The 19,889-nt window shown below is 47.4% G+C and overlaps 1 protein-coding gene across 1 annotated transcript in view; it reads left to right on the top strand.

Moving 5' to 3' along the window:
- Positions 1-19,889, top strand: part of CDH23 (cadherin related 23) — a 202,604-nt gene that overhangs the window by 68,214 nt on the left and 114,501 nt on the right. Inside the window, exon 6 of the mRNA XM_086467128.1 lies at positions 17,102-17,296. Coding sequence (XP_086323254.1) covers positions 17,102-17,296 — 195 coding nt within the window. The remainder of the gene's footprint in view (positions 1-17,101; positions 17,297-19,889) is intronic.

Genomic DNA, 19,889 nt, shown 5'->3' with positions numbered 1-19,889 from the left:
GCGAGCTTTTGCAATCAGCAGAGAAAGAGGAGCGGGAGCCATAGCAGGAGATCTCGGGGGGCTGCAGTCCTCCAGGGTTAGTTTTTCCCTGCCCTGGTAAATGAGCCTGGCCCTCTCCCAGTCCTCGTCCACAGTCCCAGTTGGTATGAAGAGGCTTAGTCTTATTCTGCCAGAAGGATGTCGGTGCTTGGGAAATGGCTGTTGACTGCAGCCAGTGTCTCAAAGTGAACAGTTTCAGCAAAGAAGAGTTTGCAGGATTGTGTGGGCTTTGGGTTTTGTGTGGGTTTTGGATTTTTTTCCCCCAGGTAATGCCAAAGGTTTAAGCTGTGCTAATTCCTTGGACCTGGCAAGGATGCTGGCAGAGCTGGGATCTCCTCTACTAGTTGGAAAAAAGACATGATGAACTGAGAGAGGGAAGGAAGAAATTGTCCTCACGTTTCTAGAAAAAGGCCAAAATACAGCTTTTTTTCCTTTCTGTTTTCCCTCTTTCTCCTTTTCCACCTTTTTCCTGTTCTTTAACATAGAGAACCTTTGCTCGAACGTGCTTTTACTGGTGTATTATCCCTGCAGAAGGCACTATGGTGAGGCTGTAGGACCCAATTGCCTTGGTTCTTGTGATGTTTCCTGGGTTGTTCAGGGATTGATGCCCCTTTAGAAAAAAAACTGCAACCACCCAGTTGTGAGCAATTTTATAATAAAACATCAGTTATTTTAAAAAAACAGTTGAGGTGTTTTTTAAATTCACTTGGCACAATTGGTGTCACTGAGTGATTGTTTTGACCCCTCTTCTGACGCGTCTTCACAGTGTGCTTGGTCGGATTGTTGGGCTGTATTGCAAAGGCTGCTTCCTTTGGCAACACTGTTAGAAATTAAAGAGAAAAATTGTTTGCCTTAACATAGAGTTATGAGGCCTTAGGCAGATGCACAGAGTTGCAGCAAAAAGCGTCATCCTTGCCCCAAAAGCTGATAAGGTAACAGTAAGAGGCTGCAAGCCGAAAGGGGTGCAGGGAGGCAGGCAGAGACCATTGGTGCTGAGCAAGGAGCTGGAGACTCCTGTGCTGCTTGAGACTTGGGACATTCCTGCTTGACTGGGAACTGGTTCAGGTTGCGTTCTGACACTCAAGCGGACGGCTGTTTGCTTTTGCTACCATCCCTCCCAAAAGCAAGTTCAGGGAGTAGTTTGAAGGGGACCTCAGTGGCTTTGCAAGAGTTTACAGAGGCTTTCTGCTGGCCTGGGGGGTGTGGTTTGAAAGCCTAAGGATGCCAAATGCAGCCCAGGACTGCAGAGGGAAGAACCACTGGAGCTGAAGGAGCTTGCAAGGGAGACAGCAGGCTTTAGGAGAGGGCTTTCAAGGCTAAATGCAAGGCCCGTGCTGTTTCTCTGGCTGTTAGCATAGGAGCCTTCAAGGATCTCTGAGGTCCCTTCCAACCCAAACCATTCTATGATATCCTCTGGAGTTCTCATGGAGCACGCTGGCAATTTAGGGTGATGTTTAATGTAGCATTACTGAGCTACGGTATTATAATTACTTGCTTGTATTATCCACAAAGCCTTTCTGCAAGCAGAGCGGCACTAGCATGCCTCTGACAAAGGTTTGTATCCTGGTTAGTGTAAAAAGTGCGATGAGCAGGAGTGAGGGGGGATGGCAGGTCTGAGAGTGCGTAACAAGCATCCATTTAGAGAGTCCTGGGTCAGTAGCCCTTCCAAAGAAGAGAAAGGAAAAAGGAAGGGAGCCTCACACAGCAACTGCTTTGTGCTCCTATGAAGAGTAATGTGCAAGGGATAACGAGCTTGTGGCCACGTGGCTCAGCCTTCCCTCTGCCACCAGTAGATCTACCCAGCAAGGTCTTTTATAGGAGAGAGGTATGGACGTATCTCAGGCTGAGTGCTCTGGGTGGGACTTTCTGCATCCAGCTTCAGTCTGGAAATCAATAGTATGAAAGACAAATTGCTGTTTCGGCTTACTCCACCGCTTGTCCCTGGCATTAGGGAACAAGTTTGCTTGCTTTTCCACATGACAGTGGGGGCAGATCGCTGAGTCCTGACATGCAGGTAGTGGTGAGGGAGAGGCTGGGAGGGAAGTGTCTGGGTAATCTCTGAAAACCTGTGCGGGAGCCTCAGCTCTTCCTGGTGTTTCTTGGTGTTTTGCATTGCTTTTGGGGATGCAATGTTTAAGGAATAAGAGAAAGAAAAAAGTTGTTATTTTTAACGTCTGAGCCATGTCCAACGTGATTGCTTTTGTGGGTCCACTTGATAAGCTGCCATTTTGAAAACTGTCATTAGAAATAGGGTCTTTGTGCTGTGACTTGTGATGAGGCGACAGGCCCCGACCATGTCCCATGCTGGTGTTCCTGTTGTACCCTCTTATCTCACTCTGCCTCTGCCACCTCAAACTTTGCTGAGGCTTGAAAAATCTCCCCACCTCATGGTCTGGTTGTTCCTTGGGGATTTAGAGGCAAAATTAGACAGTTTCGTTGCTTCAGTAGTGCAAAGATGTTCGTCACACCAGGAGCAGGTATTTAAAGCTGTGGTGTGCAGTTCCTCTGGGATATCAACTTCATATAGGTGCCTGCTCACTTTGGGGCCACCTCTTCAAAAGCTGCTCCTCCAGCCTTCCTTTAAAATCAGGAGAATAAGTGCCAGAATGTGAATCAGTGTGCTGTGCTTCGGTGGCAGGGTTTGTAATGTCTCAGCCTTGTAAACAAGGGGTGGTAATGTTATCCCCTAAGTACATCTGATGCAGGGATTGTTTAGCTTATCCCCATCTTCAGACTATATGAGCAGAGGCATGATGAGTTGTGTCTGTGCTGGCTGATGGCATTCTTGATGTAACAGCATTGTGCTGAGAGGGATACCCTGTCCTACTCCCCATGGCACTGCTTTTTGTCAAAATGAGTCACCTGAAGGTCTTCAAGGTCATGCCTGGAGGTTGAAGTTGACCGATGCCTATGCTGATGTGCATTATTTAGAGTTTCAGGTCAGCTGAAGGAGAGTTTGGGCACATCTGGGGTGCAGAGCATGCACCTTAGCATTGGGGTTTTTTCCCTTTGCTTTCCTGGGGCTTGTCTAAGGTGAGGAGGATGAAGAAACTTAGGTGGACTTGGAAACTTGGAGCTTACCTAAGACTGACAGGCAGTAGGTCCCTGCTGGACATTGGCAACAAGCTTCTCGCGGTGATGACAAGGGAGGTGAGTGAAGGCGAGAAACAGCTCAAGAAGAGAGGGGAAACCCTGATTTATTTGTAATTGTTGTGAGTTTTGTTTTAAGTTTGTAAAGTCAGTGATTCTAAAGAAACAAAGTTGGGCAAATAATCCATTTTCTCAGCTGCGAATGAGGGCAAAGTCAAGGAATGAGGAAAACTGAAGTGACCCATTGAAAAGAATAGACTTAACTTCATTCCTCAGGCAAGGTTCAGGGATTAAGCTGGATATGTGCCTGTTTCCTACCACGCTGGTTCTGCCCTGAGTTGAAGGGTTCTGGCCTTAGAGTGAATGAAGGGAATCCCAAGACATTGTTCCTTTAATTCACACAGATGTGCCAGTCAATGCAGCCGGTGAGCTGAGTCCTCTAGGAGAATCCTTTTCATTAGGAATCCTGCTAGGCAGGGAAACGGTGTGACATGAACACAATCATCCCAGCCAATGCACTGAGATCCTAGCCTGGATTAAAGAAAAGCAAAGCCAAAACAAAACAACCCAGAAGTTGAATGATTCGAAGAGGTTTATTGCAGCAAACAAGCCCTCTATCTTTCAATCACAGCTTGAAGGGCATGTTGCTGACCTGGAGAGGAGAAGAAATGCATCAGCGATGCAGCTACGCAGCTGCATCTGACAGTTTGCATCCCGTCCCCTTGCGCCATGTGCTTGGCTGCGTCGCTCAGTGGACAGCAGCCCCTAACACGGGATGCTCCTGTAGCAGAGTTTTGCCTCTGTGAGGAAATTAGCTGGAGAACTGTGAAGCAAGAAGCCAGTACCTTGGAGAAACACTTTTCAGAGCTGTTTTTTCCCCTATCACCTGCATGGAAACACTCAGCCTTGCTGAGGGCAGTGCTGGGAGCAGATCTGTCCATCCTTTCCTCAGGGTAGGATCTGAAACTTTTAACCTGGTGCCAAAAATGGTAGCCTTAGTAAAGTTGCTAGTTCTGCAGTGCTTCATAACTTGCCCCACCTATAGTGAGAGGCAATGATTAGTTACCCCTCTCTCTGTCCTCAAGAGGCTGATGACTTTATTGACCCGTTTCATGCTAATATTCTTTTTCCACTTTACAAATAACTGCTGTGTGAGTCTATGTTGTTAGCACAGTCACAGTAAATTGAGCAGTATTTCTCACTCTGTGTTTAGCATTGAAGGATTCTCTTTTATTGTTCCAGAGCTGAACATCAGTGCCTGGTGTCCAACAAAAGGTGCTTCTTCCCTTTACAAACCTTGCCGTGCTCCCACTTACCCGTTTTCCTCTCCTTTTCAGGCAGCTGGCTCATGATGTTCCATGCTCAGGCACCTTCTTTTCAGACCAGCAGCTTATTTACAGTGTACCTCAGAGCTCTTGTAAAGGAAGGAAGAAAAAAAATTACACCTCTGATCTTCCCAGGTGGGGAAAAACCTTACTGGCATAAGAAGGTGTGAAAAAAATGACTGTGCTGTGCAGAGTAATATGAGCGTCTTCTGTGTATAGCAGAGAGCAGGGTCTGTCCTCAGGATGCCTCTGCTTCATCCTTAGTGCAGGCAGGTGGCCTCAAGCGTAACAGTGAGATAAATCTGCTCTGCACGTGGGTGCAGTGTGTAGTGCTAAGCAGGGAGTTTTCAGGTCAAAGCAGGTAAAGCTGGGGTGTTGTGTGTTGATAAACCCATCTTTCATAGCCTGTACGCTAGCAAAGATGAACTTGGAGCATGTGGCACATATGCCATTCCTCACGCTCTCGCGCTGGGATGCTGCGTGAACTGGGAGACTCGATGCTTTTTATTTCTTCCTGTTTCCTCCTCCTTTGGGTTGCTAGATTTCCTGACTTTATTGTGTGTCTTAATTAGCTTGGTCTAGCTCCTTTGCTGGATTTTCCTGCTGTAGTGGTTCAAGGGCAAGTCAGTAAGTCTTCATATATTGTATTTAAAAAACAATATTCCCACACGTTCCTTTGTCCCAGGTTTGTAACTGCTCTTTCTGCCTGTGAGCACTGCAGAGATGGTGGGTGACAGCAAATTGCGGTGCTAGATGTCTTGGGAAGGCGATATCCACATTGCTGGAATCCCTCCAGGGGAACTATGTCATGACATGGCTCGACAGAAATGCTTCATGCTGGAGTTTGCTGTTTTAGCAAGAGCGAAGCCTGATGAGGAGACCTGAGCTGAACTGTTATCGATCTTTCCTCTGGTAATAAAGCCATCCAGGGGAAGACAGGGAAATATTTTTTTGAACCAGCACAGCTGTATGGATTTTGCTTTTCCTCGCGCTGAGAGTGATACCTGCTCTCAGGCTGTTGCAGAGGCTCTTGCCGGAGTTTTTTTTGATGGATCTCTGGGACGTACAAATCCCAGACTTAGAGATATTTCCCCCCCACCCCTTTTCTAAGGACAAAATACTTGCTCCACCTACGGTCAGAAGCGAGCCACTCTGTGCTGTGAAAGGCGCTTTTAGCATTTCTGCCAGAATAGGGGATAAACAAGCAGTAAAATAAGTAAGATAGTAAAGATGGTAAAGCAGGCAGGCTTCTATCCTCCTGGCTAAAATGATGGTGCAAGAAATGGAGGAAAGGAAGGTGATCCTCTTAACAGGAATGCATATGCTAGTTCACAGGGTCTGTTGAAGACTCAAGATGGTCCTTGGGTACGTGTGAGATAAGAGAAGGAGATAGCGAGAAGTTCTGGTGGTGAGTTGGTGTGAAAGCACGTCCCAGTTTCTTCTTGGCCAGCTGGGCTGGCCACGGGGTCCTCCTCCAAGGTGGCTCAGGACAGCTCAAGAGCCAGGGAGGAACTGATACCGGGCTGGCATGGAGAGGAACGTGTGACTAGATAAGCACCCACAGATTGCACGTATATATTTGCAATATGCTGTATAAATGAATGCAATACCTAATGATTCGTGGCTATTATTTGAAGGGCCCCACCGTTACAGATTTATTTGTCATTTCTTGTAATAACACCGATGATAATGAATTCATTTGTATTAATGCGGATGTCGTGGACTTCCGTTGATATTCCACGTTAATTAATGTACCATTAAAAGAAAGTGTCGCCCAATTAATAGCAAGTAGAAGCAATACTGCCAGTGTCCTGTCACTAGGGTTTCATTTGTAATGCATTGTATTAATGCTCTGCCTTAATGGAAGTCATTTGCAATCCAGTGTGTCACCCTATGGGCTTCCATGTGTGTGCTAGTTGGCACCTCTTGCAGTAAGGGTTACCCAGACTTATTGATGGGGACACGCTGCTGTTAAGAGTAACCCTCATCGCTGCCTGGGCTCAGACACAGCAGCCTGCACTGCTCCCGTCCTCCCTGACTCTGACACAGACGGCTGCCAGAAGTTGCTGTGCTACTTCCAGACATCCTTCTGTGGTGGTTTGGCCCTCGCCAGATGCCAGGTACCCACCAAAGCCACTCTATCACTCTCACCCCCTCAGCTGGACAGGGGAGAGAAAAATATAGCAGGCACGTGGGTCAGATAAAGACAGTTTAATGAAGCAAAAGCTATGCGTGGAAGCAAAGGCAAACCAAAAGATCTTATTCTCTACTTCCCATCAACAGGCGATGTCCAGCCACTTTCTGGGAAGTAGGGCTCCGGTATGCGTAGCGGTTGCTGCGGATGACAAACACGAAACGAATGTCCCCACTTTTTTCCTGTTTTCCCCAGCTTATATTGCTGAGCAGACGTCATGTGGTATGGAATATCCCTTTGGTCAGTCTAGATCAGCTGTCCTGGCTATATCCCCTCCCAGGTTTTTACCCACCCCCAGCCTACTGGGGAAATGTTGGGGAAATAGCCTTGGTGCTGTGTGAGACCTGCTCAACAGTAGTCAAAACACTGGTGTGTTATCTAGCTACCACTGCACAGCACGGTGAGGGCTGCATCTCAGGCAGACCCATTACACCTTCCTTCCCAGCTTAAAGGCTAGTGCACTAACTTAACCCACCTTCTTGATCTCTCCCTGGGTTTAGAAAGCAAAAGTTGCTGATGACCACAAATAATATGGGATATAAAAAATAGGATATGACCAGTTCATGGTATCACCCCAGAGCAGAAATCAGAAAAGGGATTTCTTCTCTCACCCCATAATGTATGTTGGCTGGTAGCAGTAAATCACACTGGTGATTTGACTTTTGCTACTGAATTTTAACAGTGAGAGGAGGGATAATAGAAAATCTCACCCACTGCTGCAGGTCAGGGCTGCCTTTTCTTTCCTGGACAAAAGCTGCCTCTGCCAGTGCTGAGAGCCGAGGCAGGAGTGGAGACCTTGACTGTGGCCACCTGGATTCATGCCCACCACCTCCGGCAAGATTACAGCCGAAGGGGTGCCGGGCCATCTGTGGTGCATGCCCTTGCTCTGAACGCCTTCTTCCAGCAGGAAAATCACACTAGCAGGAGCAAAGTGGTGCCATCGAAGTCAGAAGCTCTCTGACTGACAGGTTTTCACACTCTCAGCATTTGTCTCTGACTTTCAAACGTCTTATTAGACCATCTTGGGTTCCCATCTGCCATCCCTGAAATCGGGACTGACATAATAGCAGCCCAGGAGGGCAGCACGGGCTGCCTCCTAGCCCTTGCTCTGGCCCTACCTGGCTCCTCAAAGGCTGGAGATGGACAATGGGCAGAAACAGGAGAGAAATATGGCTTCTCCAATGTGATTTGGCTGCAGGCACTGAGTGAGCGAAGTGGTGGTTGTTTCGCTGTCCTTTTCTTCTCTCCCCTCCAAAGGCAGTAGGAAACAGACTGTTTTACAGGATGTTCCCCGTTCCTAGGAGAGATGCATTTTTGGTTCAGATATAGGACTCTGCGTTTACACATTTTAAAAAAAATAAATATACTGGTTCAAACTGGTTACCAGCAATCTGATCAATGTCCATGGTCTGTGGCCTTTGTTATTTACCTGTCTCCCAACCTCTGTGTTTTCACTCTTCCAGATGATTGGTAAAAATGTCAAATAATGGGTGAAGACCTGCAGGTTCCCAGCAGGAATCCATTAAAAATACACTTGCCTGATCATACTCTTTGTTTACAATTGTATTTTGAGGACTGCATGCTAGCTGACTGTGTTGATTTTGAATTATTCTATGTGTTAATCAATCTTGCGAAACACCAAGACATACAGCTTAGAGAAGATGATGTGTGTGACTTTGTCGCCCATTTCAACCAAGATTGTTGTCTGGTAGAAAGATGAGAGAGAGAAAAGAGCAGGATCTATTGTCTGTCTGTCTTGTGGGCGGTGTTAATGCTGCTACTTACCTTTAGTTCCCTATTAGCGAAGAGCTATGCTGAGGATTTTGTTAGCTACACCAACTCCAGGTGAAATGAGAGGTCTGAAGTCACTCCCATTGAAGAAATCCTGACAGCATGTTGGTTCCTGTGCTGTCTGGGCTGCTGAAAATCATCAGGAACGGTCCAGCAAGCACCTTGGCCATCGCCTTTAACGCTCTTTGGCAGGAGTTGTCAGACCTCCTGACTGAGACGTGTCTCACTGGAGGAGGCTGAAAATGTAAAGGTAGACTGCTTTGTCCCTGGCAGTGCTCTCCCCACCTCTTTTCTGAAGACGGAATAATCAACCCCACCCAGGTTTTTCTGATCTCTTGGATCACGCTTCTGTGCTCACGACTTTACGTTCCTGTAGTTGTATTTTCATAGCAGTCAATGTTGGTGGCTTTTTGATTGCTGGAAAGGTTCCCTTGCACAGAGTATATAAGCCCACTGGTGTTAGCTTTGCTCCACTTCATTACTTCTTGCAGAGCTGTGAGAAACCACTTGTCTCCTGAGATCTGGGGCAGCAAGCACAAACCCAGGGCACAGTGTAATAGCTTGGGTCATCTTGAAATAGGGGCTGTTGAGGGAAATGATCAACAGACAAAGCTGGTTGTCTGCTTAAATAGCTGGTAACAGCATGGGTGGGATGGCTTCTTGAAAGCTGATGTGGAACTTGCTTTCTTCTCATTGCTCTGTTTCTCCTGGTGCTTCACCCAGCTGGCTGCTTTCTGTCTACTTATTGGCACGCGTGGCAGCTGGTTGCGCAGGGCAGGGCTGGCTGGGAATGGGGGGAGACCGAGAACCAAGATGTAGGCAAGGTTTGGAGGGAGGGAAGAGAGAAGCAATCCCCTGGCTCTGGCGGTTCGGCTGAGGGTGGTGGAGGTTGTGGTGCAGCCCCTGTGTGAGCCCAAGCCTTGTGTTTGCTGCAGTCTAGGGCAAAGCTCCTTTAGCCCCTGAAACTGCAAATTAAAGCTCTGCCGTATAGTGCTTTTCCTCGTCTCGCTTTCTCTTTCAAATATAGCTGCATTCTGGATGAGGCTTGAGCCGTGCAGCTGCTCTGCTACTCCTGAGAGCGGAGAGCAGGAGGGGTGACAGGTCTCACTTGTCGTATCACTGCCTGGAAGGCACAACAGCTAGACCCAGTTAGGAGGTTATATATAAGAGGAGGAATGTTGTGGGTTTCTTTATTTTCTTGCTAGCATTTCTTTCCTCTCCCATGTGCTCTCTCTTTCCTCTCCTGGGCTTGCCCTTCAAGACCTGTGCTGCAGAAGTGATGGGTGCCACCAGGAGAGGTGGCAGAGCCACTATGCACCCAGCTTTCAGGGATGCCGTGCCATAAATCAGCCATCCAAGCCCTCTGCTGGCAAGGGCAGAGCTATCTTCAGTGGGAAATGGGGCAGCTCTGGGCTGGAAGTAGCGAGCAGCTTCATCCGGCAGGATACCAGAACATCTTCTCCCATTTGTGGCTACTTGCCACTCTGCCTGAGTGCTGTTGTCCTGCCAGTGTGGTGAATTCCCTTATGGGCGTGCTCTTGCTGGTTGTGATATTCCTTTCTTCGGTGCCATGCATTGGGTCGGGCTGTGTCTGCCGTGAATAAGCGCTCTCAGCTCTGAGTGTGGTTAGCCAGCAGCTAATTCAGCCTCCAGCTCCTATCATGCATCTCTTCCAGCTGTGTTTATGGTGTTTTCAAAAGCCCCTCAATTGAATTATAGCTCTATGGTGGCAGTTTGCCAGCGTCACCTGATAATGAGGGAGGTCACTTAATAGAGATAGCAACAAGAGATACATATTAAAGAGAGCTGATTGAAAGGTGGGGTGAATTTCAACAAAAAAAAAGATTTAAAAAATGGAAATTATCAGGTTTTAAAATCAAACTTTGAAATTGGAAATTGCTTGGCTCAGACTAGCAGTAATGCAATTAATAAATGTAATTAAAAGTGTACTAAAGAATACAGGAATTGGAAGTCTGTGCACATCCCTATGAGCATTTAGAGCTGGCATGTAAGCAAGGGACCCAGCCTGGCAGTCAGGCCACTTCCAAGATGGAGCCTGCAGAGGGAAACCAAAACCAAGGGCTCGTTCTGCTTCTGCAACTATCTCCTGCAGCAAATGAGACCCAGACAGGAATAGGTGACTTAAATCTGTGCCAGACAGCCCAGGGATGAGGGAGCCAGGATTTGAGCTGTAGCAGAAGAGCATTTGGATTCAGTGTCATCTCTGTTATGCAGCACCTCTGAGATGCCCTGTCTTGAGCAAGAGGCATCAAACCCTCCTTCCTGCCCTGCAACAAGATGGGATTGGTGGGAGCGCCTTTGACTTCAGCAGAGCAATGTCTGAGCCAGCTTTTAGCAGAGCGCAAATCTTCTTTCATCTGTCCCGCTGCGCGGTGGCAAGAGGCGGGGAGAGGGAAAAGAGCCGCCAGGAGCAACAGCAGGGAATTATTTAAGAGTAATAGGTTGACCTAAGATAGAACAGGAGCGCAAAGCAGTGAAGCATCTCCTGATGGGAGCGGTCAGCTCCTGCCTTGATGCAGGGGTAGCACTGGGGGGAGGAAAAAAGGACCCGAAATAAGGCTGGCAAGACTGTTTCAATGCTGATGTGAAGAACACAGGGTGGGCAGCTCAGTAGGCTGCCTGCTGCTCGAGCCCTTGTGCTCTTTGCTGTATGCCCCCCAGTCCGTTTGCGTCACCTCCTCTCATTTCGTCGACCTTCAGACAGCTGTTCGACCAGATTGCCTGCCGTTTTTCCACATTATTTGCAGTGGTACGGCATGTGCGCATTCGCATCCTAATCAATTTCTACCAGCTTCTGCTGGGTCGCTGCTGGGTGACTTTGCCTTGGGAGGTCAGATGGAGGTCCTCTACATAGCTAGCCACTGGACATGAGGAGTACCATCATCCCCAAACAAACCCAACTAAGCATTTCTAGTGCCCAACCAAAGCTTGTAACAACCTGTCTGTAGGTTGGAAAAATGGATGTATTTAATGGAAGGAAGTATCTGAGAAACTAACTCCCAGATCTCTACCGCTTCATCTCCCACCTTTACTTCTATCTGACTCTGCTGTAGAAAAGTCACAGCCACATATTCCCCCTCTCAGCCCTCTGCCCGCAGGGTGGCTGGTGTTGGGCCAGTTCGACGAGACTGATGGATCAAGGCACGTTCGAGGTGCTGGTGACCAGTGGCCTGTGAAATGGTTTTGCTATGGTGGAAAGCTCTCAAAGGTGCCGTGCAAATCTGCTCTGTTAGCAGGGTGAGTGGCTGTCTGACAGCCAGACGGTTTTATATGCTCTGGGAGGAGGCACTGTGGGCCTGCTGAAATGGCACCGGTGCTGCCTTTTCTGTAAAGAGCATTTTCATTTTAGTCCCAAGTGGAAGAAAAGATCATTCATGTAGCTTTACCTATGCCTTAAAAATTGTCTGCCCTAAAGTTTTCCTTGATTTGGGAGATTTTTTGCTCAGGAGCTCCTCGCCCAGCTCGTCTCTGGCCCTTGTTGTGCTGGCACAGTTGTGCTGCTGCTTCAGACCCCAGTGCTTCTCCAATGCCAGACCTCGTCCCAGCAGAGCTGGCTCTGCAGCTCCCAGGGAACATTTGGCAGCAGAGGAGGTTGTGCTCTGACGTTTTGAGGGAGTGCTGCCTCATGTTTGGCCATGTAATCTGCCTGGTAGGGCACGTTGCGCCCCCAGAGGCTGCATCTCTTCCAGGTCATAATCTGCCCTGTATTGCTGCCTAGATTGGAGCAGCATCCATCAGAAATTTTATTACTAATGCATTTTATAGCAGGATTCATAATAAGATATTAAAGACTCTAAGTGTGGCCAGACAGTGAGGTGTAAATATTTTTAAAAGGCCCTTTTCTGATAACCTGTCCTTCAACTTTAGCTGCCCTTTCTCAGAGATTGTTGTATAAGGCTATGATGTCTCATCTGTCAACGTGCCACGGTTAACATGGGACTCTGTGTCTGGTCACTCATGCTGGAGGTTGCATGGGAGGTGACAACCCAGGCCAGGGGAGGTTGTTTGCTGCAGTGGGCCATGCTTGGTCTATATCCATGAGAGCTTTTGGGTGGAAACATAACTTCTTTCTGGTCACTCAAAGGTGTGTATTGCCTTGTTGTACTGCAGCATTGGTGTGACGGGTAAGGTCTTAGTCTCTCCTTTGTCTTTTCTTTGTGCTGCAATGTCCATTGTGTTTGGACAGGATTTTTAGGATTGTTCATGCCTTGTTTTAATCCAAGTCTATCCTTGCTATTGATGATACATTGAAATGGAGTAGTCTCCTCTTGTGCCTTGCTGCTTTTGGTTTGGTCTTCCTGGTGCTTTGAGTAGACATGTGTAACATGCTGTTACCGTTCAATTTTTCTTTCTGGCAAACAGGACCTCTCCGAACTTCTTCCTTTAAGATTTTTACAACAGTTTGAAACTTTCTTATTCATTTATTGCAAAATGAGGGATGGCCTCACTACTTTGCACCCAAGCATCCCTTGTCCATGCAGTTCAGCAGTACTGCAGCTGGTTGATGGGAGCCCTTTAACTCCCGAAGCTGCCTGGGGAGACCTGGGTGCTAGAGCTACTCCTGCTGAGCTGTCAGATGAAGGATAGGGTGCTGGAGACAGGTCAGGAGTGGGTCCTGCTCCCGCTTGCCCTCATTCTCCTCTGCAGGAGGCATCTGTCTGCATGTTTATTTTTATCTCGCATCTGCTGGCATCATAACAAAGATTTAATGATACGACACAGTTTTGTCACCAGTTCTTTTTTCTGTAGTGAGTGAATCTTTATTGCTGGCTGCTGGAGGGAGTCGAAAGCTTTACAAATGACAGAATTTGTTGACTTGTATAGAAAACTCACCTATTTTCCACATGCACCTGTAGGCTGTCGTCTGTCTGCATTTCTTTTTTTCTGGACAGAAAAGATAGAATTTGCTATTTTTGCCTGTCAGTGAACTCAGCGTAACCACAATTAATATTTACTAAGGAAAAATAGCCACAAGGGACACACAGAATAATCCTGTAAATGGGCCAAATGCTGAAAATGCAGAAACACAGTCAATCTTGAGCTGGCCTGGTGCAGGGCTTACCAATCGCATCTCCCTGGGACGTGCCCTCTGCCTGTCATTTACCATCAAACACAAACCCCAGCCAGTTCTGTTTGTACAGATGTTTTGCTCCATTGTTTAGATGATGGGCTGCATCTTTTGAGAAATAAAGACCTCAGCCTCCTGCTGAGGAATATCGTGAGCCTGTCTGACCCAAAAAATGGCAAAAGGATTTTAAAGACATACTTCTTACGCTTTTTAAGGCAGACAGTCTGAAATGCCTCTGAGTCCTGACTCTGTCTTCCTTGGGCATGAGCATTGAAAATGAGACCTCTTCTCCTGGAGGCCTGTCAATATGGGATGTCTGCATCCCACAGGTGGTTTTGCCATGACAGAGGTTTGTTTTTTTGGGGTTTTTTTTTGGTGGTGTTGTAGGGTTTTTTGCTTGAATTTGAGCTGGGGGAAAAAAGATGCATTATCCAGAGCACTTCTTACAGGTTTGCTTCCTTTGACCTGCGTGCTGTCAGGAATAAGGGTATGCGTTTGGTAGTGAAATTTTCCCACTGACCTGTGTACTTTGACCAGTATCAGAGATTTCCTCCTCTGGGTCCATGCTGTTTTGATTCAGGCTTCTGTAATGCTGCTCCTATTGCCTGGGAGCCCTTCTGCTCCCCTCCTGAATTCACCCCTGACATGCTGTTCTTGTGCACCCGCCCTCGTGCTTGCAGGTGCCCACTGCCCCCCATTGAAGTCGTGCCCTGGGGTCTGTCCCAGCCCCTCGGGTGCTTTGGTATAGATGCCTATGACTGTTTCCCAGGGCCAGCCAGCCCTTTGTCCAGAGCTGATACCCAGCTTGCATGGCTTTTGCTATCCTGGCCAATGAAGGGACCTGGTCAGCAAAGCTGTAAAATGAGGATAAAAATATGGTAATCGCCAAGTTAGAGCTCAGGCAGTGTCTGCAGGGGCCGGAGCTGACAGTACCAAAGCTGGTGACCTCTGTGTCCCTTCAGACAGCTTCTCCCTTGGAAGGACAAGGAGATGAACTCTCTTCAAAGTCTGCTTTTGGGCTATTGTATGAAATACAATGCTGGGCAAATCGAGCTCTCCTCTTTCACAGCCAGCCACACAGCCTCGTAATCACGGGTGACCAGAGCGGATTTGCATGTTAAAAGGAGTGGCTAGGGGCACTTAAAAAGAAGAGAAATATATTCATCAAGTCCAGCTTTATCTTTATGAATATTATTATTCCTGGGGACAATATATCCCAGACCTCATCGGTGAAACCCTGCATCTACTCTTTTGCTGCCTCTCCCCTCCTCCCCCTATTATTGGTTAATTTGTAATGCTCTTCCTCCTGACATTGATACCCCCATGGCTCTGGGGGAGGAATTTGAGAAGGCAGTTGTTGGAGCATGTGGACCACGACAGTTAAAGCAGTGCCCTGGCAGCAGTGAGGGGAGGGCTGCGGCATGCTCTGAGGCTGTTCCCAGCCGATGATGGCTTGGGGGAGGCAGGTAGCCCAAAGAGGGATTGGAAGATGCTCTGGTCCTGTCTGATGAGGTGTCTTGGGAGTGCTCGGAAAGCAAATACCCACCACAGACCCCCCCCCAAAGGGCTTCTCCACCCCAACACACCTCTCGAGCTGACAAAGTCCTGGTTCCTGAGCAGTCTAAATGCACAAGCCAGGATTAACATGCTGTGTGCCTGTCAAGGGCTTACACAGCAGCAGGGCAGATCTGGATTAAGCTTGCCAGGCAAAAGGTGGCGAACCACTGGGACAAACGGGCTGGGGAGGATGTGGTTTCTCTGTCACTAGAAAGCTTTAAGGGTGGGAATGATTTAGGTGTAGCATGGGGACAGGGTTCTCTTTTTGAGGTCCCTTCTATCTATGTCTTTTCTGAATGCTGATCACAAAAAAACTTGAAGGTGCTTTAAAAAATAATCCTTAGGCCATGCCCTGTGAGGCTTTCTTTAGCAGCTTGATTTAGGGGGGTGGGGGGAGAAGAAAGCAAATGAAAAATCTAGCTGGGAACTGCAACCTCTCACATCTCTGCAGAAGTGACACTGAAGTAAGGGAAGTGGAATTTTGCTGAAGCCCAAAGAGAGCTTAGATGTCAGACAACCCTGCAATGCCATGTGCCTGGATGCGAGGGCAGGGAGGTGCGAGGGACAGGTGCAGATGAGTGTCCAGGGCCTGGACTCATGAATGTGAGTTATGGGATGTGCCCTGGGTTCCCCACTCTGCCTGACCAAGCTCGCACCAAATCCTGCCTCCTGCCTTGAAGTTTTTGCTGACCTGAGCCTTGCTGGGGGAAATTCAGATGCTTTGGTTCTTTTCTGATGCCATCACCCAGTATTAAACTGGTTAAATCAGATCTGCAAGTGTAGAGCCCTGGTTTCTCATGCTTTCTAATGGAGGTGGTGGGCTGGAACAGCCTTGCCAAAGCCCTGGCTCTGGTTCACTGCAAGCTTTGTCCATCCCCAAAAACCTGAAAATGGCTTAGTTCGTTGCTCAGCTTTAGGCAAGGATTTGCAGGAGGTGCTCCACTTGGAAGCGGTGCCCCATCTTCTAAGCTCTGCCTCTCCTCAAGTCTCCTTTCCACCTTCTCAGCACTTCATGATATGTCTCTACGTGCTGAAGATGAGTAATTTAATATGAATGAAGTTAACAATAAAATGCAGAGGCTTGGGTAGAGGTTTGCAAAAATAATCTATATTATCCCAGCTGGCCATAACCAGCCACTGTCACATCTCGCTTCTGACCTTTGCTGTCTGCTTTTCAAGTTTTAGCTTTTTGTCAACCATTAACATGGCTGCGAACACGTTACAAATGTATGGACTTGCCCAAGTGGTCGTGATTTGTATGTACCTGCAGCCCGAGTCCACAGCAAAGCCTTTTTGCTTGTGGTCTGTGCTTCTGCCTTTGGAGAGATAAGAATGTGCATTTAAGATTTGCATAGGAACATGCAGCTGTTCCACCAAAAATGGATAATTGTTCTCCCTGCTGTGAAGTTAAACAATAAGAAGTGCCAAACTGCATTTACCATTGCTGATTTTGTGCACTCAGCTGCATATTTTATGCATGTAGATTAGTTCCAGATTTATGACAGTTTAACTGTTAATGCCTGCATTAATTGGGCCAGGTTCTAGTTTCTGTGGAAACTAAAACTTTTAATTTTACATGAAGTTCTGTGTTGTATTTAATGCTTTTTTGTTGTTGTTGTTTGAGGCTCCCCTATATTTAATGACTTATGGTGAAAACTGAGAGGGAATCAGGATTGAAGATAAAAGTGCCTTTGGGCAGAAAACAAGTTTCATCAAAGACAGTAATTTTTCTGGAAAGTTGTCATGTCTGGGAAAATAATGGTTTGTGATAGAGTGTGCCATCTTGACCACAGCTATATAACTATTATTATAAGTGTGTAACAACCATTATAGCTGCTGCAATACTGTAATAAAGAAAACAGCTGTATAACTTATAAATGTTCTGAAAATATAGGACTGAAGTTCTTTACTCTCTAGATAATCCTTCTGGTGAGCAAAGGAAATTGCTGATGTGCATTTGATGGGAAAATAGGCTGGTGCACGTTTTACCGATATTCTTATTTATTTAATTTCCAGAATACACCAGTGGGCACTCCAATTTTCATAGTGAATGCCACAGATCCAGACCAGGGGGCAGGAGGCAGCGTGCTTTACTCCTTCCAGCCTCCTTCCAATTTCTTTGCCATCGACAGCGGCCGTGGCATCGTGTCAGTGATACGGGAGCTGGACTATGAAGTGACTCAGGCGTACCAGCTCCAGGTCAACGCAACGGTGAGTCTTATCCTGGCTGCTGCAGGGGAGGAGGTGTTTTCTGGAGTGACTGCAATGAGGAAGAAGTTGCTGCTTTCTTATTTTATTGCCCTACTCTGGCATCTTCTCCATCTAGTGTTCTCCACTTAGAAAGATATAGCACTGCGGTGCCTGGGTAGTTTTAAATTGCTGCTGCACAGCTCGTGGAGCACAGCTGCACCTCTCCAACAGCATCTCACTCATGTTAGGGGCTTCTGCATAAATGCGAGCAGCTCCCTTGGTGTAGACAGCCAGTACAGAGTATACAGACCGTTAATCCTCCAGTCTCATTCCTTGTGCACCATGGTTTATATCAGATGGATTCACCTGTATTAAACCCCATGAGCCTCACTGAGTGAAAGCTGAATTTGCACATCAAGAGTTAAAATTTTGGTGAACAGAGAAACCAAGGTCCTGATCACAGTTAGTATCGCTGTACTGGGAGGGGGCCCCTGGGAGGTGTGTGACCAGGGAGCCACCATGGCAAATTCACGCCCCACTTGAATGGGAAACTTCTTTCCTGGTGTCAAATCTAGTTCAATAGGGAGCGTGTGAAGGAGGGGTACTGCACAAGGAGGCGCTCTGGGTGATGGCTCCTTTCCCATCTCAGATGAAACAGAGGAAGGTGAAATTCAGCCCTGTAATACATCTGTCCAACTCTGCATTCAGGAGAGGGGGGGAAAACTCTTCCCAACCCTTCTAGGCAGCTGGCTAAAGCTCTTGAAGTGTGTGATTTAATCAAGATCATTGTCTGGATGCAGAACAACAAATGCCATGAGAACGTAGCAGGCTGTGCAGGGCTGCTTTGCTCTCCGCAGCCACAGAGGCTGGGCATTTGCAGACTGCAGGGCCACAGCCAAACAGCTCAACCTTTCAACCCAATCCTTGTATGTTTGAGGCTGTGAAATTTTCCACAGAAATGTATTTTTTCTGAAACACACCTAATTTTATTTTAAATACTCCTTTGATAACAAGACCTCTCCGTTGCTTGTTCCCTGACCAGTCTCTGGTCGCTGACATGCTTTCCCAGGACGTGCTATTGAACTATCTAGTGGGTTACAAAACATAGGACCAAACACAAGCTCTAATGGAAACATGCCTTTCTCTCCCATGTCTGATGCTGGTTTCCTCAAGGACACAACGATGCCACCTTGGTCCATCCAGCTCCATCTAGACCTTTATCCTCAGTGCAGTTACAAGCAAAGATAAAATAGGGCCCTGTCCTGTACTTGCTGCCTAATATGCTCCTGGCTTCTGCTGATTTTCCAACTCAAGGATTTTGAAGACTTAAATATTAAGTCTCTGAACTGGGCTTGGTTGCAGCAGTGGGAATACCTCCTTGGCTCGGTCACAGGGCTCTGGTAATGTCTAGCAGAAAGGCAATGAGAAACCCTGGGGCAAAGCTCAGCCTGGGAGGGAGAATGACAGTTGCACCAGCATAGAAGGAGCGGGAAGAGCAAATGCAGTCTCTTGCCTGCCTGATGGAGAGTTTGTATGATCCAGTGTGGGAACTGGGGTGATGGTGAATACGGAGTGACTGCAAGAAGAGCCGTGGACCCTCGGTTCAAGGCAAGAGCCATTTGATCCCAGGGATATAGGCAGCAAGGGGAGAAAGAGACTGGAAAAGGCAGCATGAGAGGCAGTAGGGGAGGAAACTTGAAATGTGCTTGCTTTTTCAGTGCAGTCTCTAATACTTTAACCAAAATTTAAGAGGTGAAGGGGAGGGGAAAAAAATGTTATCTGAAGAAACCAAAGACTTCAACCTGATAACACTAACAGCAGAGTGCGTGTCAGAAATAAGCATCCATCCCGACCATAAACGCTAAAGCCCTCAGGTTAAGAGGGTAATGTACAAGCTGTGTTGTTGAATACTGTTTAAATTAACATTAATCTTCCAGCAATCAGTCCTTGTTGCTGTTCAGAGCCATTTTGCAGAAGCGTGGGTAACCTCTAATGGTTGCTTTTCAGCATGGTACTTGATTAGGGGTTAAGGAGAGATTTATTTCCTTCCCTTTGTGTGTTATCTGCTTTGCTCTTGCCCTTCTAGCAAAGGGCTGTGGGCATCGGGGTCACTTTTGAGCACCCATGGGACGAGGATGTAGCAAGAGAACAGGTGGCAGCAGGGCAGTGCCAGGACAAGCCGGTGGCAGGACATACTTCTGTTGCGTTGGCTTCCAGAGAAGGGTCTTGCTCTGGGAAAGTCCTTTCAGCTCCATTTTAATTGTGATGGGGTGTAAAGGAGATGATGCTCCTGCTCAGAGCATTTAAGTGTTCAAGGGCCACTGCTGCTTATCGTAAGATTGCTGCATGCTTGTGACCTGCTTCGCAGAGCAGGGAGAATGACACCCCACCTCTCCTGCAGCTGTGGAAGCAGTTTGGTTTGCATCAAAAGGCAGCTTCTGGTTACCCTAATCCTGTCGATACCCATGCAGGACAGGAGGGAGAGGTCTGCACTTTATCAGAGCCAAAACCATTAGCCTAGTAGAAAGGAGGTTGCTACTGTGAGGATGTATCCTGCGGTTCATGTTTCCATTCTGCCTTCTGTGCAAGAGCTGAGGCATCCATCCTGCAGAAC

The sequence above is a fragment of the Leptosomus discolor genome, chromosome 6 (genome assembly GCF_034619465.1).
Source record: "Leptosomus discolor isolate bLepDis1 chromosome 6, bLepDis1.hap2, whole genome shotgun sequence".
Taxonomy (NCBI): Eukaryota; Metazoa; Chordata; class Aves; order Leptosomiformes; family Leptosomidae; genus Leptosomus; species Leptosomus discolor.
The sequence above is the reverse complement of the archived record's forward strand: the minus strand, read 5'-3'. Positions and strand labels throughout refer to the sequence as shown.